This window comes from Amblyomma americanum, chromosome 4 (genome assembly GCF_052857255.1).
Source record: "Amblyomma americanum isolate KBUSLIRL-KWMA chromosome 4, ASM5285725v1, whole genome shotgun sequence".
In the NCBI taxonomy this organism is placed as follows: Eukaryota; Metazoa; Arthropoda; class Arachnida; order Ixodida; family Ixodidae; genus Amblyomma; species Amblyomma americanum.
This window is the reverse complement of record NC_135500.1, coordinates 36,490,718-36,514,093: the sequence shown is the minus strand read 5'-3', so window position 1 is coordinate 36,514,093 and position 23,376 is coordinate 36,490,718. Positions and strand designations below refer to the sequence as shown.

General features: G+C 49.4%; 1 protein-coding gene across 1 annotated transcript in view; it reads right to left on the bottom strand.

Moving 5' to 3' along the window:
- Nucleotides 1–9,143: 9,143 nt before the first annotated feature.
- The window catches only part of LOC144129456 (uncharacterized), a 33,547-nt gene continuing 19,314 nt past the window's right edge, over nucleotides 9,144–23,376 (bottom strand). Inside the window, exons 3-4 of the mRNA XM_077663637.1 lie at nucleotides 14,510–14,817; nucleotides 9,144–9,253 (exon numbers count right to left, since the gene is read on the bottom strand). Of these exons, the coding sequence (XP_077519763.1) occupies nucleotides 9,144–9,253; nucleotides 14,510–14,817 (418 nt within the window). The remainder of the gene's footprint in view (nucleotides 9,254–14,509; nucleotides 14,818–23,376) is intronic.

Genomic DNA, 23,376 nt, shown 5'->3' with positions numbered 1-23,376 from the left:
AGGTCAGCTTACGACTAGCATACAGGACGGGGTGTTCCACTTCTCCATTTTCCCGTTGGCACAGTACAACGCCCATGCCTCGCTCACTAGCATCGCACTGAACAACGAACCCTTTTGTGTAGTCTGGTGATCGTAGCACAGGCTGGCTTGTTAGGGCGCTCTTTAAGGCGCTAAAAGCTCTTTCCTTTGTCTCGCCCCAGACGACTGTTTGGGGCTCTGTTTTTCTTAGAGCATCCGTCAGGGGAGCCGCGATATCGGAGTACCTGGGGATGTACCTCTGATAGTAGCCGGCGACACCTAAGAACGACCGAATATCGGTCTTTGTGCGCGGTTGCGGGAAGTCTCGCACAGCGGCCACCTTTATTTCAGAGGTGCGGCGACGACCCTGTCCAATCACGTGACCGAGGTAGACAACCTCGGCCTGTGCTAATTGGCACTTGGGAGCCTTGACTGTCAAGCCTGTTTCGCGCAGGCGGGTTAGCACTGCCCGCAAGTGTGCCATATGCTCACACCAGGATGCGGAGAATATCGCTACGTCGTCTAAATGCGGTAAAGCGAATTCTTCCTGTCCCCGCAACACTTTGTCCATGAGGCTTGAAAAGCAGTATGGCGCGTTCTTCAAACCAAAACTCAAAACTTTAGGACGGAATGTTCCCATTGGTGAAATGAACGCCGCATACCTACTAGCCTCTTCTGTAAGTGGAACCTGCCAATAACCCCTGACAAGATCTAGGCTGGAAATAAACTGAGCGCTACTAACTTTCTCAAGGCGCTCCTCGATCTTAGGGATCGGATAAATTTGATCCTTAGTGATCGAATTAGGCCTGCGGCAGTCGACGCAAGGACGAGGTTCCTTGCCCGGTACCTCAACTAAAATCAAAGGGGAGGTATAATCACTCTCACCCGCCTCAATAACACCGAGCTGTAGCATTTTCTTTATCTCAGCCTCCATAATATCGCGCTGGCGGGGTGACACCCGGTACGCCTTGGATCGTACTGGCCCTGGGGAGGTAAGTTCTATTTCATGAGTAAGGACAGAAGTCCTACCAGGCCTCTCAGAGAACTGACCTTGAAACTCTTGTAAGGGTTGGTGTAGTTCGGTTTTCTGCTCAGGCGACAGCGGGGCTTTACTGATTAAGTCACTAATGACCTGATCAGTGTCTTCCCTGTTCGTCACTGGGCCTAGTCCCGGAAGCTTGACCGGAAGCTCTTCGGGAGCGTTTACCATCATACACACCACTGCTTCCCGTTGTCTATAGGGTTTCAGCAGATTACAGTGGTAAACTTGCTGTGCTTTCCGTTTTCCTGGCAGACTCACCACGTAGTTAACGTCCGACAGTTTTTGAGTAATCCGTGCTGGGCCCTCCCACTGCACGTCGAGTTTGTTCTTTAGCGATGTGCGCAATATCATTACCTCATCGCCCACCTCAAAACGACGGGCCCTGGCTGTTCGATCATAATAAACCTTGGCCCTCTGCTGGGCCTTTGCCATTGCTTCACCTGACAACTCCTGTGCCCTTCTTAAGCGTTCGAGGAGCCTAAGCACGTACTCGACCACGACTGGGTCGTCGCCCCTGCCTTCCCACGAGTCTCGAAGCATGCGAAGCGGAGACCGCAGCGAGCGACCGTACACCAGCTCAGCTGGCGAAAACCCCGTATCCGCATGCGGCGCGGTCCTTAATGCAAAGGAAAGTGAGAGTAGCGCAAAACGGGACAAAGTCCCTTTGTCCCGTTTTGCGCTACTCTCACTTTCCATGGATCACCGTTACCGACTCGCCCAAGTTTCCACCCTTAATGCAAACATCACCCCAGGCAGACACAGCTCCCAATCACTTTGTTGTTCTAAAAACAATGCTCTCAACACGCGCTTCATGACGGAGTGGAGCTTCTCAACGGAATTCGACTGTGGGTGGTACACTGAGCTGTGTAACAGCTTTACCCCACACCTTTCGAGAAAGGCTGTCGTCAAAGCGCTAGTAAACACTGTGCCCTGATCTGACTGGATTTCCGCAGGAAAACCAACTCGCGCAAATATGGACAGTAGTGCATTGACTATCTCAACTGAGCTGAGTTCTTTAAGCGGCACTGCTTCAGGGAACTTTGTCGCTGGGCAGATCACAGTCAAAATGTGTCTGTACCCCGTGGCTGTTACCGGCAGAGGTCCCACTGTATCCATAACGAGCCGTCTAAAAGGCTCCGTAATGATAGGTACCAACTTCAACGGCGCCCTCGATTTGTCCCCTGGTTTGCCAACCCGCTGACAGGTGTCACATGTCCTCACAAAGTGTTCTGCGTCACGAAAACACCCTGGCCAATAGTACTCTTGCAAGAGACGGTCCTTAGTCTTCTTAACTCCTAGGTGTCCGGACCACGAACCGCCATGCGACAAGCGCAACAGATCCTGACGGTAGCACTGAGGCACGATCAGCTGATCGAACTCCACTCCCCTGCGGTCTAGATACTTCCGGTACAGGACCCCACCTCTTTCCACAAAACGAGCATTTTTCTTGGCGATACCTTCCTTGACATTGCAGCGCATGTTTTTCTAGGCTGTCATCCTTTTTTTGCTCGGCTATCAAAGCCGACCGGCTGACTTTTAGCAACCTATTAAGTCAATCTGACGTAGGCGCGATGAGCAAATCTGCAGATAGCTCTTCTAGCTTTCCCGTGTCGGGCATTTCCTACCTGGTGCCTTCAACGCTACAGGCTCAATTTTATTCAGTTCGGACGTGCTCTGAATATCAGCTTGCTGCGCCTCCGACCCTTTCTCATTGTTCGACAACGTCGGCCCCGCAACTACCGCCTTTGCGGCGAGCTCCCGAACTCTCGATCTGGTTAAGGCCTGAACGCTAGCCTCACCAAACAAAAGCCCCTTCTCGCGCAGGAGGTGATCGGACCTGTTCGAAAATAGGTACGGGTACTGGCGGGGCAGCATAGATGACACTGCGGCCTCCGTCTCAATTGCTCCGAAAGGTCCTTCAATAAGCACTTTTGCTACGGGCAGACACACGCTATGAGCTTCCACGGCTTGCTTGATCCATGCGCACTCGCCCGTGAACATATCGGGTTCTACGTAAGAGGGGTGAACTAAATCCATTGTAGCTGCGGAATCACGAAGCACTCGGCACTCTTTCCCGTTCACGAGGAAGTCTCGCATGTAAGGCTCGAGAAGCTTCATGTTCTCGTCAGTGCTGCATAATGACAAAAACACAACTTTTGTTTTTGTTTCTGGACACTGCGCCGAAAAGTGACCCGGCTTCTGGCACGTATAACACACGCGCGCTTGCCTCGTCTCGAACCGCTTTCTGCGTTCGGCTTCGGCTGCCGCCGTCTCCTTACGTTCGGTCGGACTGCTTTCACTCGCATCCGCACTACGTGTGTCCCCCCTTGCTCTCATGGGTGTGAACTTCGGCCTCTCAGACTTGGAGCCAAATTCACCCTTTTGACCGTCCTTAGCTCCGCGAGCCCGACGCGTCACAAACTCCTCGGCTAGCTCGGCGGCTTTAGCCACTGTACTAACGTCTGGCCTATCCAAGACCCAGTACCGCACGTTCTCAGGTAACCGACTATAAAACTGTTCCAGCCCGAAACACTGCAGAATTTTCTCGTGGTCACCAAACGCTTTCTCTTCTTTGAGCCACTCCTGCATGTTTGACATAAGCCTGTAGGCAAACTCTGTATATGACTCACTTCTGCCTTTTTCATTTTCCCGAAACTTCCGACGGAACGTCTCCGCTGACAGCCTGTACTTTTTTAGCAGACTCGATTTCACTTGGTCGAAATCCTCTGCCTCCTTTCTCTTCAAGCGAGGGACTACGTCGGCCGCCTCGCCGGGTAACAAAGTGAGCAAGCGCTGTGGCCACGTTTCCCGAGAGAACCCCTGCTTCTCGCACGTTCGCTCAATGTTAACCAGGAACAAACCAATGTCCTCTCCAAGCTTAAACGGCCGCATCAGGTCAGTCATTTTGAACGATACTCGTTCTCCTGCACTGTGTGCCTCACTTCCATTACGAGCGCGTTCCATCTCTACCTCGAGACGCTTCATTTCCAAAGCGTGTTGACGGTCACGCTCTTCTTTCTCTTTATCTTTTTGTTCTTTACGTTCGCGCTCGTCTTTCTCGTTTTGCTCTTTACGTTCGCGCTCGTCTTTCTCTTTTTGCTCTTTACGTTCGCGCTCCTGTCTTTTTGCCCTCTCCTCAATGGTCTCAAGGCATTCCGACAGCTCGTCATCCTCAGCCTCCAACTCAAGAATAGCCCTCAGCAATTCTGGTTTTCTGAGTTTGTCTGAGACATCCAGACCCAACTCTCTTGCAAGCTCCAGCAATTTCGGTTTGCGCAACGACTTCCAATCCATGGCTGCTCCGAGTGCTGCTTTTTCTACTGCCTACTATTGTCTTGCCGCAAACTAAGCCGGCAGCAACGACAACCACAATTACCAGCTCTGTTTCTGACACTAACAAAAGCCTGGCAAAACTCAGAAGAAGAAAGTCCCGCACTCACCAAACCTCGCAGCCAAGAATTCAGCGCAGTCGTTCCGCTGCAGGCAACCAGTCATCACACAGGGCTCGTTGCACTGATCCCGGATGGTCGTTGTGCTGCTCAGCATACAGTTGACCGCATATCTTCGCTGCTGGCCTCCGTTGTCGCGATCCCACCGCTGGCAACCAGTTGTTGCAAATGGGTCGCAAGCCCCAAGGGTAGCGTTGGCCTGGCGGCCTGGGGCACAGCTGCAAACATCCGAAGGTCCTGGCAAAGGATGAGTCGACTGCCAACAGAACAACTTGTTTATTCTAGCATCGCAAAAGAGCAGCCGGTCAGGTCGACCGAAGTGGAGAAACGGGTGCCCACGTTACTCTACGGAAGAAATCGAAGCCTCCCTTTTCGCGTCCGGGGCAGCTGCCTTTATATCCTCGGAGTCGAGGGCAAGAAGGAACGGCTCGGGATGAGGCGCACGAGACAGCGGCGCACGGACACGTTGAGACGTGACGTGACGCGTCCGCCGGGCCGGCGCCGGTCAGACCTCCTCGCCTCCCAGTTGGGGAGCTCCTCTCCACGGCTGCCGCGCTTTGACAAGCGTGGGCACCAACATGCACACACACGCACGCACACAAGACACGTGGCATTGAAACCTGCCTGGACGCGCTTGGCGGGAGGCGTTGCGGCAGCGCTGAACGGGCCAAAATGACCGCCACTTTGAACGAAGCCCCGGCGTCCGTTGCATCCGCGCCGGCTATACCGCGCGTCGTAGGCGAAACGTAACAGTAGGTATGGCGCGAGAGTAAATTGCGAAGACTGCAGTTACCCCAGGGTTGTACCATAAAGAACCGTGACATCTTCGTACCTTGTGTTGAACGGGCTGCATGGTAAAAAAACTTTGCGGGGCAAGTTGGTGCATAGCTTCCAGAATTAAAGCGCATACCGCTACCTTGCGGAAACGATAGGACGGGGCACACGGATGCTTCAATGAACGGCTGCTCGAAAGTTAAGGCTATGTGCAAAAAAAAAAACTGCCCTTAAAAGCCATCTTGTTGCCCGTTGAAGAGAGTGCAAACACTGTGTCCCAAGTTTTCAGTCACACTAGCGATTAGAAAGTGAAAGAAAAAAAGCGATCAGGGAGATATATAGTTAAAGCCTTTCTAATAAAAAAAATAAGGCGGATTAAACTTGTGAAACGCCCTCTCGGTATCCCTGACGAGTGAAGAACTTGCATATCAGACTGAGCGTGCGCCATGGCAAGGAAAAGATATCGTTACCGAACCATGTGCTGTTCTACTTATTTTCGCCTTGTTCCTCTCCTAGCTCCTTGCGATATCGTGGAAGAAACACCCAGTTACAGAAGCGCTGTGTCCGTTTTTTTTCCTGTGTCCGCCTTGTTTCAACTAGTTATCATAGTGATGGTGGTTGGCAAAGCAGGCAGCCGCAAACGTCGTTCCGACTGTATACTATCTGAGGATCCTTACACCACTAGAACTAATTCCTAAACTTCCTGCCATCTTGACGATCGCTTTAATTTTTCGTCGTCAGCGTAACTTCTAGGTTGAATTGTTCTGTGATAGGCAGCTTTCTCAATTTGCTTCCCAGCGTCACATGTTACTGAAAAGCCAGATTAAAATGCGCAAGCGCGCTAGCGCACTAGCTCACAATAAACTGATATTCTGAAATAAGTTACAAGGTTACACATCTGTGCCAAATATGGTTAGATTTCATGCATAAATAACAAAAACGGTTTTAATTTCCTGGTACACCATTGTGTTTGCCTTTCATATCATCATCATCGTCATCACGGCTTTTTCGACAGAGAAGTCGCCAGTCATCGCCCCCGCGGTGCACGGTGTCTAGGCGAGCAAGCTACACCCGCCAGCCGTTTAATCAATCCGTCGCAGTTCGCTAATCGCAGAACTACTTTGCGCCAAGGCCCTGCATGCTGCCTTAAGTAACGCGTGTGTAAGGCCGCCCCTCTTTTCCAGCAGCATACCTTTGCAGGAAGCAGGACGCCGGCACACGCGGAAACCGCTCCCCAGTATAATCGAGAGCCTCCGAGTACATACGGGGAACGAAAATGGTCGCTTGACGCACGGACCCCCCCCCCCCCCCCCCCTAACGACGTGGGCTATCGCCGGGAAGGCACCCACAGCTTCCCGCCGTGCCTCGTGAACCAAAAGCGCATTCCCAGGAGGGCCGTGACGGACACCTGTCATGGCGGACAGGCAGTGCTCACCAAGAATGTGGGAAGACAGGGGGCGATCCTTAATTGGTTTCCGGAGCGACAGACAAACCCCTTCATGCTCATTAGCTGTGTCCCGCCGTCGGTAGCGCGGCAGCATCGTTGGCCCTTTCGCCCCCTCCTCTGTTGCTGACGGGCGACGCGGACCGATGGTCGGGGGCGGTGTGCCTGATGCAAGGATTAGCTCCAAAGGGAGAGCGTGTGGATACTCTTACTTGAGAGAGAGTGGTGGCGTTTTTTTTTATTTAGTTCGTGTTGTTAACGAGACTTTAGGTTCGAGGCTAAGCCCAACCAAAGGGGAGAATTGATGCTTAGGGCGGGCCACTGAAAATGACCGCCCTTAGTCCTTTGTTAATCAAGTGCTTAAAAGCACATGTAAACCGATGCAGTCCAGTCCAGTCTGAGCTGGGGCTCCATGCTTAGCATGCAACTTGATGCTACTTAGGCTCTAACCTGCCCGGTCGATGAGTAAAGTAGCGCAAAGTTTGTTCTTTTGCAAATTCAGTTCTGCTTTTTCCAGTTTAACTCTCTGTATATGTATGCTGTAAATATATGCTCTGCTGTCATCATCTACAAGCTCGCCTCCTGTCCGTCTTCCAAGCCGAACGACAATAGAGGAAGGGTTTGTGAACCATCCTCGAGGAAACCGACGACCTTTGAAATTCTACTGCGTGGCTACAATTCTTGGTGGTTTTTCCCATCTGGCCATGCTGCAGACTGGAAGGTATATTAGCCAGTTTAGCGCGCCAAGGTGTGGTACCTGTGAAAGTCGGCGCCCGTAGCAGTTAACGAAACACGATGAATTGATGGGCTGAGATTGCAAAGTGCTACACGGTGTGAAATCTTCGCCATACTGGCATTTCACAAATTGTTTGCTTGATACCACATGAAGAACCAGCGCGCAAAGTTTTGTGGCGATAGCGACTTGCGCTAGCGAGCTGGCGTTCACTATCTCGCTGTTCCAGACAGCGAGCCCCACTACACTGCATCCCAAAGACAGCCTGGGGAATGACGCGCGGTGTGTTTGACACTATTAGTAGCATTTGCTAACTAGCTGCCAGTGGCCGCGCTGCAGTCACTGGCTGGGCTGGACAGGCTTGACAAGCGCGCTTCCGTTCGTCCCCAGTTCTACACAGCATATATTACGGTATCATCCGGATTAGTGTCCTCGTTCGGTAGCCTCCAGATTTTCGACCTGTTCACGACCCCGCTCTGAGAAAAATGCCTGTGCGTTCATGTGCTCGAGCGCAGAATGTCGATGCTAATAGTGTTTACTGCGTCGCCCACGATTTACAGCTCCTATGCGGGCGCTATGGAATCCGAAGAACCTTAGACTAACAATAGATGACATTCACATCATCAAATAGGTTATAAAGAAATATGCAGAATCTAATCAACTAATATTCAGGGTGTTTCACCTAAGAGGGTCGGCAAGCTTTAAATATATGCTTATTGAATTAGAAGACCGCTTTTTTTAGCATTACTTTGTCATTGGCGTAATGCATCAGAACACAGCTAAGACGTGCTGACTGGCAGGCTAGTTGACTACTGTTGAATAATCAGCTTAGGTTTCGCGGTTAAGTTCCTCGTTAAGTGAGAGACTTGTAGCCCCCTATTAGTGATGTCCCTATAAGTTTATAGAATTTCGACAATGCCTCTACCGTCGCCACTGTAGCGTAAGGCATTTTAGGGCCGCACACGGGCGAAAGAGAAACCGAGCGGCCAGGAAGACCCCTGGCTACGCCTAGTGTTCCTACACAGGGTGCTTCTCCTAAGACGTTACACAATTTTTAAAACATGTTTTTTGAGTTAGAAGATCGCTTTTTTTACTCAGTTATTTATTTTATTTATTTCGGCATACTGCTCACGAGACTGAAGGTAGGATGTAAACCACTTAATGAAATTAGGATTTCTAAATATTACATTCATTTTTAGCGAGAGTTTAGGATATGATACTTTATCAAACGCTTTTTCCAAGTCTAAGAAAGTTATGACAATCTGTCCTCGCTATTTATTGTTAGTAAAATATAAGGAACTGTCTGAACATGCTACGTTATTGCAGAAAATCTCTTACGAAAACCATGTTGTACTTTTGACAATAAATTGTTAGTTTCCAGATAATTTGAGATATGATTACAGACTATGTGCTCAGGCAGTTTGGAGCATGTGCTCGTAAGAGAAATGGGCCTGTAGTTACCTGCGTCAGATGTGCTCCCACTTTTGTGAACCGGAATTATTTTGGCTTGTTTCCAGGCTGTAGGAAATGTTCCCTTGGTAAGCGAAGATTGAAAGATTATAGCAAGATATTTAGCGCCCCACTGAGCATACCTATATAGGAAATCATTCGGGATGTTTTCGGAGCCGGTGGATTTCTTTGTGTTAATGCACAGAAGAAGGCTTAGGCCTCCTTATTCGTTGATCAGAAGGTCAGGCACTGGAGGGCGATCAGAGGAGCGTAAACGTATTGAAGTGTGCCATCATCGTTGGTGAGCACGGAGGTGCGCACCCTTAAAGTCCCCGTCTTCCGCGCTGTAGTTTAAAAAAAAAAGGAATTGAAATTTTCAGCACATACTTGGGTATACTTCGTTCATCTTCACCTTTATGTTGTGTCTTTGTGTGGTTTACATATCTCCAAAAATTTCTAGGTGATTCACGAAGACAATATTTCAGTGTTACATAAAAAAATCTCTCTTTGGTTTCCATCATAAGACGATTTAAATCTAGTGCAATGAAGAAGACGACAGTGCGCCACCATCGACGACGATGAAGAGGTTCGGCCGGCCTCGGTGACCGGCTGCCGCGCACGTGGGAGAGCTCGAGCTCGCTCTGGAAGTCTGTTCTGGTGCCGCTGCTGCTTTGTACCTTAGCTTTGTACCTTAGTTTCAATAAAAAGAAGCCGGTTCTGCATGCCTAGGATTCTAGTTTCAAAAGAGTCTTGCTTTTCTTGAACCGCAGTAAGCTTAGACAAAATTTCCCTCTGATTGTGGAGCAATTCCTTGCACATATCGTCCGTTATAGGCCCTGGATTCTTCTGCACATCCCCAGAGAGACTCAACAACAGGCCCGCAGTGGAAAAACAGTCGCATATACAGTCAGCGACAAATCGTGGACGCGGCAGCATTATAAAACCAAGAACATCACTATGGAAGCCATTTTTTTGTCACTAACCTGCATGAACAGCGGAACGTCAGGCGACATTGTCATGGCGATGCCGCCGTGTCCACTGAAGCTGGTAGGCGTTAGTCCCGCTTTTATAGCATGCAGCTGCTGATCCATTCTGGGCATGCGTTCTGACGTCATCGTGCCACCAAATGGTGAGCTGAAGATATGATCACGTTGACGTCAAATGTTCCAGTTCGTGTCGCCTCATACCCAACCTATTGTCACGTAGGGGAGGCGGCAGTCCAGGCAGTGAGGAAGAGAGCGAAAAGTTCTTCAAAAAAAAGGACACTGTTGGTGGGCTGACCGTCGCCCACAAAGAACTTAATGACTCGGCGGCGGCAGGAGAAACAAGCGTGCTCGGCGGTCATCGAACAGAATGCCCGCCGCTGTCGGCCGCAATCAGTTCAAAGCTGAGAACGAAATTTCGAGATACGGTGAGCAAAGTAACCAGAACAGTCTGGAACAACGTAGAATCAACTCCGCCTGGGTGCATTCAATCGAGACAAATCTTGCATCCCAAACAGACCCGCAAAGCCGTGTACACGTTCGTAGAAGGAACAAATATTAAAAAGCTTGGGGTTAGCATGAGCCGGAGGGGGCCAGCCACTCCCATCTTGAGCAGTCTGCTTTGTGATCCGACTGAGGAGGTATTTTGTAGCCATCGCTGGGAGGCGGAGGAGTTCCTCCAAAGTGCTCATGCCACACGTGAAGCGGTTTTGCTGCAGAGCTTGGAACAAAATGGCGGACCTTCACGCAACTCTGCTCCCTACGGGAGCATACTCAGGAGCGCGTGCCACACAGCGGCGCGATTGTCACGTGCTCTTGTTGCAGCGCCCGACTGGGAGCGACGAACAGGAAGGGAGCAAGTGAAAGGCGTTCCGATGTATCAAGCGTGCTCCTATAGCGTGGATAGCGCTCTTTCTGGTCGAGCGGATTCGGCGGTGTGCAGCCTCATGGCGCGTTCACACTTGGACATTCGGCGGCGAGAGCGAGCGGAATCCGCTTCCGCGGCAGAGATTCCGCCGAAATACCCAGCGGAAAGGCTGATCGGTCCAGGACCGAATTCTGCCACCGGAAAAAAATCCGCCGAATCTCGTCAGCCAATAGGAAGGCGAGTACCTGCGGCGACAAACATGGCGGCGCCCGTCGATGCAGGACGCCTCGCTTCGGACTGGATTCGTCGCTGTTACAAGGCGGATTTATAGTGGTGGCGAAGGCTGGGCCGAAAAGTGGTTTAGCGCGACTGCAGCACAACCAGAGGATGGGGGGGGGCAAAACACTCATATAAAGAAATGATAAAGCTACAAAATTGGAATGTAATCTGCCAATAGAAAAGAAAAATATATTAGCACCTTGTTTTATGAAAGAGGTAAGTCATTTTATTAAAACCTGGCAAATTTTGTATTTTTTCAACACTCTTGACCTGCCCCCTATTCATGAGTGTGCGGTGCATTACAGCGCGTCTTTGCAGGCCTTGTTTCGATACCCGGCTAACCCGGCCACAGTGGCGATTTCTTATCGGCAGCTGTCTGCGATGGCGTGCCTGGTAAAGCGTATAAATTTAGCTCGCCGGTCTCAAAATGCTCCTTTTGCGAAGTTTTCGTCATCCTTGCACGTCGCTTCTTTGTCACCGTTCGGTAAGATTTGCAGCCCGCTGCACCGCTGCGGCAGTTTTCTCGGTTTTGTCGTTTCCTTCGGCGTGCGGCCAGTGCGAAGTCTTTTTCCGTCTTTGCACGCTTCGCGCTCTTCTTTTGAAGCGCTTAGCGCTTCATTTCAAGATGAGCTTGCGGCATGTGAAGAAACGATGCTCCGTGGTACACCAAGGCGGTACACTGCGACAGCGTGGATAGTACCATTGGTGACACGCTACACCGATTCCCGCTGGACTTTCACAGGTGTGTCGTCTGCTCTAGGTATGCGCGATAGCTTCGATATGGTTTCGCCGGGCTGTTCGCTCGTGTTTCATAGCTGTAACCCGTTCGTGCGTACTTGGCTTCATGTCTTTTTCAATGTATGGTATTTGCTCCTACGTTGAGCACGTTTGAGGGTGCTAAAGCTGGCTTTAACATTGCCTTGCAGATGTAAACGCACCTGCTATATTCTTTCAGCTGAAGAAATTAAATGTGAAGAATAATCCCAGTGTGCTCTATGGTCTGTGTTGATGCGCCTACTTATGTCATGTTATGTTTGCTTCAATTGAAGCTGTCGTAGCATTGTTTTCTATACTTTTCAATTTCCTAACTGACAACGTTCGTGGCACTTCAGGGCTTTTTCCTATCTGCACTGTGACTATTGAGATGATTAGCCAACTTAAACAATACTGCTTGTGCTGCCTGTGACATGTATTTTTTGTTTGTGTGCCAAGGGTGTGCTTTGTGACTGTATTTGTTTGGTTGCTGCAATAAACAATGAATATGAAACTATGAAAACCATACTTGCCGTACACTCTATTGCGAACTGTGCACTTGAGCCAGTGTTTTGTGCATCATACCTTGCTGTACTCAAAAGCTCTCAAAAGTACTAGCACCAGTATTTGCACTACGAATCATGCATGCTTCGCCAGTGTCTGGAAGTGTTGCTGCCTTTCTATGCTGCCCCTCCTTTACCAGTCACTTTCATTGCGTTCCCAATTGTACATTAACAAGGCCATAACTAGCAGGAACTCGAGCACATTTGACTGGCAAAGGTTGGGGCGCGCTGAAAGGCAGCAACCTTCGAGAGATACGGGCTCGAAAACGCGGTTTCTACAGAAAGACCGCTTTATAATTCGCGCCAAAAGCATACGTATGCGTGACGTCATTCTACGTCACGTATGCGTAGTTTGCCCCCCAAAATTCAGGGGGCGCTGGAGTGCCCATGAGCCGCCATTTTTTGGACCAATGGGCGTCTATGGAGCCTTCGCTACCAGTATACATCTACCTTGGCTGTTACTGCATTTTTCAGCACGTTCACAGGCCATAAAAGAGTCAGCGGTCTTTCGCTTTGTCTTATCTCGCCTATAAGAAAACGTTTGAGCGATAAATTTGCTTTATTTTTATTTCGGGTGACGATTCTTCCCCTTTTAGGCTTAAGAGTGGCGTCGAGTTGTTGACAACAATGGTTCCTGTTCTAACCACCAGATGGCGCCACTGGGCGTTTAAAAAGTGAGAATGTTGGAAATGTCGTAACGTCCGACAAAATAGCTGCATTTAGCGTACGCAAGCGTGCATAAGGTTTTGGTATGTAGACATCATCGATTAACCTCTTGCCACATCTGTGAACGCCGTGAGCAGACGACACACACTCGATGAGCGGCGATGCAGTGGCCGGGAAGTGTGAACGAGACAGCATTTCGGCGGCCGCGGATTCCGCTTCCTCTCGTCGCCGAATGTCCAAGTGTGAACGCGCCATCAGAATTTATTTTGCGGCAGCTGCGACGAAATTGGAAGTCTTTGAACTCTGAAAACTGATGAGGAAATTGCGTACGGTGGGGTACTAGCCCCTAAATAAATAAATAATATAACGGCAATAACTAAATGTCAACTATTCAGTGGTAGTTAACCAGCCTGCTAGTTAGCACGTCTTGGTTGCATTCTCATGGAATAGACAGCTTACAGTGCTAAGTCGAAAAAAGCGCGCTTCTAACTTAAAAAGTCAATGTTTAAAATTTGTCCACTGTGGCAGGTGGATAAAACACTTTATTTTATCAAAAAATGAGTGGTAAAGTGAGAATTGCTGAATCAGAGTGTGGAAGAGACTGCACAGCGATCTATAGTCGTTCGCAGGCAAAGCGATGAGATAGCATTCGGGCACGACCAGGCGAAATCGCAATCTGTCCGCCATTAACCCTGTCTTTGCAAGAGGTTTTTATAAGGTTAGGTTAGTAATTGCCGGGGTTAATCAACAACACCTTAGTGACGCGTTATTTGCTGATCACGTTGCTTCGCTATGTAACTTACACGAGAGGAACTGCGGCGTAATATTGAGGACATTCCCACTCACAGCGGAACAGTTGGCCTTGAAACTGACATAAATAAACCTGATGTTTAACAGCTTTGAAAAGGAAACGGCAGTCCACAATAGGCAGCTAGGTTTTCGCAGTGGTAAGAGAATACCTGTATCCGCGGGAGTAGTGGCGGTAGATCCGGGCGAAGCGAGCGAAATACCGAGGTGAATAAGAGCGGCGTGGAGTGCAACTGGCAGGTATTTGATGTCATGGATGCCAACTTGCCAACATCATTCCTTATGAAAATATACGATAGTTGTATCTCAGCTCTACTTGTCTCAGGGTAAAAACTTGGAGGCCAACGAAGAGGCTGGAAATAAAATCGCAGAAAACGCAAAGAGCTGCGGAAAGCAAAATGATAGGAAATATATAAAAGAGGAAGAGAGCAAAGTGGGCTAGGGAACTGACGTGAGTTAATGATATTCTAGTTGAAATTAAGCAGAAAATATTGCCATAAAGAAAACTTGTGATACGCAGATGCTCTGTTATGGGCAATGGAGTGGACCTCATGAAAATGAACGCGTAGCAGAGCAGGCAGAGGATCATTTGGGCGTATGAGATTAGGAAGTTTGCGGGGGTGAAGGTAGCCGCAGCTGGCACAGGACAGGGTTAATTGGATAGATGTGGGAGAGACATACAGGTAGTTAGGCTGGCGATGATGAAGGCGTATGCTGCGCATATAGTCTGCTGAACAGCGTAGGCAGTGCTTACCGCTGCGGGTCGCAGAAGCACGGCGGCCGCCGCCACGGCCAGCGCAGCGGCCGCAGCCAGAAGCCACAGCCGCACTGGAAGCACGGCGGCCAGCTCCTCGAGGCCCGGCGCCGCGGCCGCGGCCGGCACGGCATACACGAAGTCCAGGCTGGTCACATAAGCTGCTTCCATGAAGAGCAGCGCGTGGAAGCGCTCCAGCTCCAGTGCCACGTCGCTCAGGTGCAGGTCGAAGTGCCTGCGCGAGGCGAGGAGAGTGCTTGACACTGCCCGCCTGCGCATTACATAACTGAACCTGCCTTCGCGTGCTCTTTTGTAACACAATTATTTGAAACGAGAAAGCAGCACGCAGTGTAAGGCTGTGCTCTAAATGCGCTAAAGAGATGATGCCAGTGCCAGGACAGCTGGGCGGTGCTGAATTCGTTCTCGTTATAGGGCGGGTCTACTAAGCAAGCATTCACCAGCCATTCCACGTGCACGCCATTCCGCGTGCACCTCTTTCTTCCTTTCTTCTTTCACTCCCTCCTTTATCCCTTCCCTTACGGCGCGGTTCAGGTGTCCAACGATATATGAGACAGATACTGCGCCATTTCCTTTCCCCCCAAAAACCAATTATATATATACAAGAAGGCACTGTTCCTGTTCTAAAAAAGCGCGCCTCCATGCAGGCCATCCTGTTGATTTCATAGAGCTTACGAACCGGTGTCCGAAGCTAGAGAAAATGTCACAGAAATGCATCACTCGCGACATTGCAATTCTTTAGGTCACAGTGCACAGTTAACAGGCCCTGCCGAGCAGTAGTAGTTCGCAAGTGTTCTGCTGTAACAGGACGGCTGGTAAGTCAAATGAGGAGGCCTCCGCACTGCGGCATACCGAGGAGTTTTAGGCTACCTGCATTTCGTGCACCTTATTAGCTAGAAGTCGCTATGCGTGACACGTGCTCATGTACTCTTGTGCTTAAATGAATTCGCAAATTCACGGTCTTTGCGGTTGTACTGGCTCCTCTTGTGCTACATAGGAAAGCTGTTTGTGATTCGCGCTCGTTCGCGAGCTATTAGTACTCAGCAGCACTTGCGATGGGGCGCTATGCATTTCTTATTCAGCTTGGGCAATGTTTCTTGCTTACTCATGCAATAATTCTTCATGGGGTGGAAGAACTTTTGGTTTGAGGAAAGAGCTTCGCGATGAAGCTGAATTTTGAGATTTTCTTTCGACATGCGATGAGGCACAGGCACGCATGGACTACTGGAATGGCGAGATCTGCTCTACATCTTGTAATAGCCTGGCGGGAGACGTCGCCCTGTGGTTCTGCGGGGATTAGTTTCTTTCGCAGCAAGGAGACTGCTGCGTCAGATCCCCGACAGATGACTGCAAATTCGCCCCGATTTTAAGGCGATAGTCTTTAATGGCTCGTACTCGCTTCCGGCCGTTACATTTTAGGTCACGTGACCTCACGGCGCAACGCGTCGGGATACCACGTGACCTCGCGATGTCACGTGATCTCTCTGCCACGTTCGCGCCAGCTGCTCTTCTCTTCCGTCGCGAAATGAATTCAAGCGCGATAAATTCAAATCAGTGCAATGAGTCGCAAACGGCTTTAGCCTTCCCGCTCTTAAGAGATATCTAAGTGCCTTCAACGAATTTTTCCGTGCACGCGCTTTGTAGTTTCTGGTGCGTAGATGTCACTGTACGGAAAACTACAGGCCGTTATTGAGCCCCTTAATCGAGAAAGCAACCATGGAAGGGCAGCTACAGTTCAGTTGGCATTATTACCAGGTGAATCTTAGTACTGTGTGCTGTGTACAATGAAAAGAATTGCACCTGAAAGAAGTTCCTTAGTCATGAATTGTTTGCGGCTATATGAATAGCTTCATTAGTTATTCAGCGAATGCGCCTTGCATGACTGCGACGGGAATGCCTGTACGAATTATCCTTGCGCAATGAATAAGTTTTGGAGAAAGGATATTTGAAGTTTCGATGACTCTGGCGTTTTTTGCTAACTTATAGCTACATTGTGTCAGCTGTAGAGATTGGGAGAGAGTGCGACGTCTAGCGACTATGGAATTAAAACGGAGAGCTGGATAAGACAGCAACCAGACGGTATTTCCTATTGCAAAGAGGGAAATGCTTTCTTGCCCGTATCGGGTATATGACAAGATGTTCTGGTTTATAGAAGAGGTTGTGGTTGCTGTATGCTACCCTAGGGATAGCCTTACAGTTATTCTGCCGGCAACTGCTCCACCGGTGCGACACATAGATGGTAATTAACATCGGGAATTTTGGGCAGAGATCTATGACCTTGCAGATTAACATGGACACGCGCACAGTTCTGCACAATGGTCACCAAGTTCTGTGTGGCCATCTGCTGTTCAGATCAGAGCCTCCAAGGAATTAGAAGTATGCTGAAACCTCCTTCCTATTTAACCGATTCCGCGCGGGTATAGAGTGTCTTGAAGTGAACCGTGGGGCGCTCCTGCCCTCTAGAGGGAAGCGAGCAAAGCACACCTCTCCGCGTTGTAATCCGGGCAGCACGTAAGATAAGTTTCTACATCACCGCCCACACCACATGAAGAACACCGTGGAGACGACGCTGGGCCGTCTTACGCATCCACGCTGGGGTAGCAGCAGATTCCATGCGAATACAGCGTAATAAGCTTACTTGATGTGCCTCTAGTATCTTGGTCAGACAACGCTGGTTGAGTGGAAACCGCAGGGAAATGAAATTGCTGGGCACTGTTTCTTTTAAGAATCTCTTGGTATCCTTAGGGGCGAGGCTGTCCGCCTGCTCGTGCCAATGCTTTTATATTCGAAACGTACAGAGAAACATTTATTGTGCAGATTATGCACCAAGCACTTAGAGCTAATAAAACTACGTCAGGAGAAAACCCACCCACTAAGCTGTGAAGGTTGAGGCAGACAAGACCTTAGCTTCCGTAAGGCCGGATCAGTGGCAGCGCTTTTAGCCGTTGTGAGGACACGACTCGCATAAGGCGGAAATGCTACAGGCAGTATTCGAAGATGGAGCATCGAACTCGGCTGCACTAGCACCGCTGAGTTTGTCCACAGAGTCATCAGTCAGTACTTCGAGATGATCAGTATATTTTGTCTCGAAACGATCGCGTACGAGCGAACGGATTTTCCGCCAAAGGAGTACTCCGCCCAGCGCGAACGCGAGGAATGGTCAACGTACAGTCGACAGTCTCAAAATATCAAGGTGGGTTTAACCGCTGGCTTCGTCCGAAAGTAAAGGCCTAGGGCACTAAGCGTTAAAGAACAAGTCCGGGATTCAGATTTCTTTCGGAGGCGCTGTTGAAAAACTTGCCCGGCTGCCGTCTCTCTGAGGCGAACAAGTTACATTAATAACCTTCATGACGCCAGGAGGGTAACATGTTTCGATAGCGACCCACGAAGAACCTGATAGCTAGCGGCTACCTGAGGAACTACAAGGGCTGTCCTTTAGCTCTTTTAGTGCAAAATTTTGAGACGTTCAAACTGTGATACAGATGAAGAAAGCATGGGTAATTTGTACGTTAAGTGGCTCACCACTTGATAGTTAGCGCTTGACTGCGTCGTCCTGTCCGTCATTCGTGTTCCTTTTGCGCCATTTTTCATCATAAAAGCACACCAACTCGCCCAACTTTCGGCACTGCTTAAACGCTGACGAAGGACTATTTTTTTTACAACTTCAGCGCGAAAGCCACGAACACATAAGGAAGGAAAACATGCAGACGCGAACAATCGCTGCACTCACAGCTGATTTGAGGCAAGGTTAATAAAAAGGCTGCGTAGTGAATGCGCGCATGCGCTATGCAGCCTTTATATTAACCTTGCCTTGGGGCAATAAATCATTTGTGAGTGCAGCGATTGTCCGTGGCTGTAGGAGCTCCTTCCTTATGCGCTTGGGGTTTTCGCGCTGCAGTTATGTCTCAAGAAAGTCACCAACTTGCTCAAAAGCTCGTTTTACTGAAGGATGATTTCGCCATTGTTCATCAGTGGTACTAAGGATCACATGGAGGATCGAAGATAGAGATTCTACAGTCGAGTCGCAGCTCGTCGCCATTGGAAACGGGAGTCAACAACGCCACTAAGATATCGGATGTAATTAAATTGGCGGATGCACGAGCTGCCAAAGCCCATCTTCAACCACGCAAAACTCCCCAATTTTCCACTGATATAAAAAATTTCAAACTCTTAAGGTAATCTTGTACCGAAAGCAGTGTCTTCCGCCGCGGTGACTCAGTTGTTATGGTGCTCGGCTGCTGACCTGAAAGACGCGGGTTCGATCCCGGCAGGCGGCGGATGCATTTCGATGGAGGCCAAATGGTAGAGTGTCATGTACTGTGGGATGTCAGTCGAAGTTAAAAAATCCTAGGTGGTTGAAATTATCCTGAGCTCTCCACTACGTCGTTCCTCATAGCCCGAATCTATTTGGGACGGTAAACCTCATAAACCGAACCAAATGGAAAATAGGGTATGTCGAGCTATCTACCGAGGTTAATCGCTTGTGTTGGTAGTCGGTGAACCGAATACCAATATCATCTGCTATACTGACATTCATATCTACTTGCGATTTTTCTGCAAAGCCTCGGGAAGCCCAGCCGTCGCCACGCTAAAGAGTGCGAGTAAAAGAACACTTCCCCTGATGCACACCTAGCGATACAGCCCTTTGCATGCTTGAAGTGCTCCCTAACCGCACTCGAGTCGAACGATCCCAGATGTAAGAATGGATATATTTTAGAAGCTGGCCCTCTACATCCATGCCTTGAAAACTATTTAGTATTGAGCTTTCAAGGACGTTATCATAAGCTCTTGCAAGGTCGAGGAAATTGGTTGGTGTATAAAGGCCACGAGCCCTCCGATGTTCAGTGTTTCTTACCGAGTCCGCGACTTTGGCATTGAAGCCAGGCCGGAATCCAGTTAAGCGTGATGGAAGTGCCTTGCTTCCCTCTATAGTCACACCACGTTAAGCAGGCACTTTCCAGCTTCTCCACCAGCTTAGCCGCACAGCTTGTGAGTCACAATGGACGATACGAGGCCATGTGCTTCACCTCTATGCCAGGCTTCAGCACCGAAACAAAAGAAGCCATCTTTCAAGATGGCGGAACGTCGCCGGTCTTCAAAAGTTCATTGAAGTAGTTCTGGAGCGCCTTCCTGTGGTCAAGTGAGAGATTCTGAAGCGGTTTATGGTTTATGGCGGTTTAACGTCCCAAAGCGACTCAGGCTATGAGGGACGCCGTAGAGGAGGGCTCCGGAAATTTAGACCACCTGGGGCTCTTTAACGTGCACTGACATCGCACGGTACACGGGCCACTAGATTTCGCCTCCATCGAAATTCACCGGCCCCGGTCGGGATCCAAAGCGCGCCTTTCGGGTCAGCAGGCGAGTGCCATAACCGCTAGCCACCGCGGCGGCTTAGAGGTTGTGAAACACTTGTTTGGTGGTGGCGCCTGCCGCTCAGAAAAGTTTGCAGTTCTGTAAGCATGAACGACGCATCCATGACGGGCGTGGTCAAAGTAGAAGGAGGACAGAGTTCAATTTCAGAATGTGCACGTACAAAGGCATTGCAGACGCATCAGTCAAGCACTCAAAAGGCTTGTGCTTGCTCAATGCTAGTGTCAAAGGCTTCGAAGGACAAGACTTCCAATGACTCGCCATGTTCGCCTAATCGGAGATAATACAGTCAAGGTAGCACAAAAGGAAGCCCATCGCGACCTTTAGAGTTCATTTGCCATCGAATGGCAGGATTCAGCCTGCTGAAACCGTCTTCCGGGCACTGCAGTGCTTCTTCCTCATCATTCCGCTCTACCCTCCTGTGCGTTATGCAAAACTCCCGGAGTTTTAAATCCCGGGGCAGAAAATGGCCAGGTTGCTAGGCTGCCGTAGTTGCTGCCATCTTAATAGAAAGCATTTTCTCGATAGCATCACCAGACACGCATGCTAATTTTCTCGCATGCATCACCAGACACGCATGCTAAGTGCGCCCTATACTTACCGCAGCTGTCATTATGGCTGATTTTTGAAGCAGAAGGTCGGAAATCGGCAGTAAACACAAAAATTGGGCAAGGACCACTCCCCGTGCGGTCAGGTGTAGTTGACCACTTCACCCGGGGGCTTCTATCACTGGCAATGCACAGGCCTAAATTGTCAATGGTGTGTACAAGTTATCGTCCGCGGGAATCCGCATACCTGCTGCCCCAGACAGAGTGATCACCGCAGATAATTGTAACAGCTGGGCAGCGGCCACAAAGCTGCTTTAGGAACCTCTCCAACGCTACCGTCTTCCGGGGACTCATGTGCACAATGAGAGAGAAAGAGCTCGTGAACGGAGTTTTGAAGCGAAAAGCTTCATCACTACGCTAGGTAAAGCAGTCGTCGCGTAGGCTGCAGTATGACCTTGAATGAACTTCAGGCCACCTACGTCAGCCTTGTATGACCATATGCCGTACAGTTACGGTGTCGAACTCTTGACCCCTGCACCATGACCTTAGGTTGACCTCTGGCCTTGAGTTGATCTTTGACCTTTGACATTGCGTCATCTTTGGATTGACCTTTGACCTTAATAACATCGGATGGGGCGATGTGAAGCCACGTGATCACATCCGATGGGGGTGTCATAAGGCCATGTGATACCACGTCATGGCCACGTGGTCGTGTGGGTATATATAGGACGGCTGCGGCGATCGTGTAGCGGGCTGCCATGGACGAGCCTCAGACGCTTAGCAAGCGCCCTTGCTTTTCGGTGAACTCCCGAGTGAGCCACGTTTAGCCACTGCCAATTTTTCATCTTCACAGCCGCTACTTCAGTCACATCAGAGCAAAGATCGGGGATGTTCAACGACGCATGCGAAATTTCACGGAGCATGTATGTATAGCGCGCCACTTTAGAGGGGAAAAGGCTTTGAACTACAGTTTTTTTTTATGGTTAACGTACCCAGACGGAAATCTCCCGCTTGGCAGGCCAGCTTCTAAAAGGGCCAATTTGAAACACGAGTTTCTTTCAAAAATAATTTCAGTTAAGTCAATCGACTAATAATTCTAGACCAGTTACAGTGCATTGCAAGTGGCGCCTTTCGGTGGTTTTGAGTAGGGTGCCTCGATGCCAGCGCGGCCGTTCGGGGTGGTTCCATCCTTTGACCGCACCCACGCCGCTTTTTTTCGCTGCGACGCCATTTTGAATCACAGCGGGCGAGCGCAGTTGCTCGGTGCAAGCAGCTGTGCTTGCGTTGTTCCCGGCACAGTGGCTGCGGATTACTCGCTGGTGGTTCTGCTTGTTTAAGGGTGTTCGACCATATGACTGATGAGCTTGTCAAGTCCACCGAGTCATCATGACGGGATTTTGTGCGCCAATGTGCTCCTGGTCAACCCTTAAAGGCCTGCGTTGTTTTCGCTTCCCCCGGGACTCGGAGCAGAAATGAAGCTGAAGCAGTAATGAAGCTCAATTTTTAGGTAGCAGTTATTTTTCCAAAAGCCTAACCCATCACCACCCAATTTTGTAGGCAAAATTGGAATTTCACGCATACGCATCGTTAAAAATTTCAGTTTGTTAAACTAAACCGTTTATGGTTGATTCTTTTTCACAAAGGGTGACTTTTAAAAGTCGATCGCAGTCGTTCCTCATTAATATGGACACTTTGGTTTCCAAACAAACCTGACCATAAAGCGAGTCGCCCGTGCTAACGAATCGCGAGGAAAAAAAAATATGCTGTGATTAAGGCCTGCTTATGTGCATATTGGTGTTCAGCGAAGTTGAACTTAGACGTGATTTTCGGAGCTACAGACCCATTATTCTGGTCGCCATTGTGCTTGAAATAATGTCGTGCGGCTTCACGCGCCTAGTGGTGTACGATGTGCTTTGAGGAGTCTCGTGGCTAAATGACCCAAATACTACTACGACTGCTGACATCTCATGGACCGCTACTATACGTTTATCAGTACACAGTCGGCCGATGACTGCTGAATGCAGCTTTATGCGTGGCACAAGCTGGAGCGAGTTTTCATCGCAGTCGTTCGTGCATTATGGAAAACGGTGATGCGCGTCAATTGGGCAACTGTAAAGTATGAAACCACCAAAGGGCCATCACTCAGCCATTCGAACATTTGCATTTCATTCCTCGGATGTTCTACGCTCAAAATGCAGAAATCTAAGCACCTCGTCGGGGCAGTAGGGGTTTTGTTCTCATCTCCGTCCATATTACCCAGACAAAAATACATGGACTCTATTGGACACTGTGCATTTTCCCCCTCTTCAGTGTCCGGACACCAAGTTTCCATATTAACGAGGCGCAAATGCATTGAAAAATTTTGGTCCCCAGAAAAACTGTACATAATTGAAGTCGTCCATATTAACGGGGGTGGTATGATTGAGGCGCTACTGTGCTTTCATTTTGGATTTAAAATTTTAAGGAAAGAATTACTGCAGCTATTTAATGACCTCAAATTCACCTTTTTGTGTAGATGTATACGAAAGGCTTATAATGAGTACAAATAGACTTGAATAAAATAAATACAATGAAAAATATATGCAAAAATGGGTTTCACAAACTGAGGAATTGCAGCAGAGGAACCGGTGCGCATGCTCATGGCGCAAGCCAGATCTGCATATGAGCGCACGCAAGAGCACTAGAGCACTAGCTCGGTCTTTGTGCACCTGTCGGAAAAATGCAATGAGTCAAAGACTTGCAGTAATGCATTGCCTTATCGCCAACGAGGGGCAATCAGTTTTCGTGGGCCTCGAGAAAGAAAACGCAGGCGGAGTGGCAACGTTGGAATACGGTGGCATCGTTTATATATACCAGCG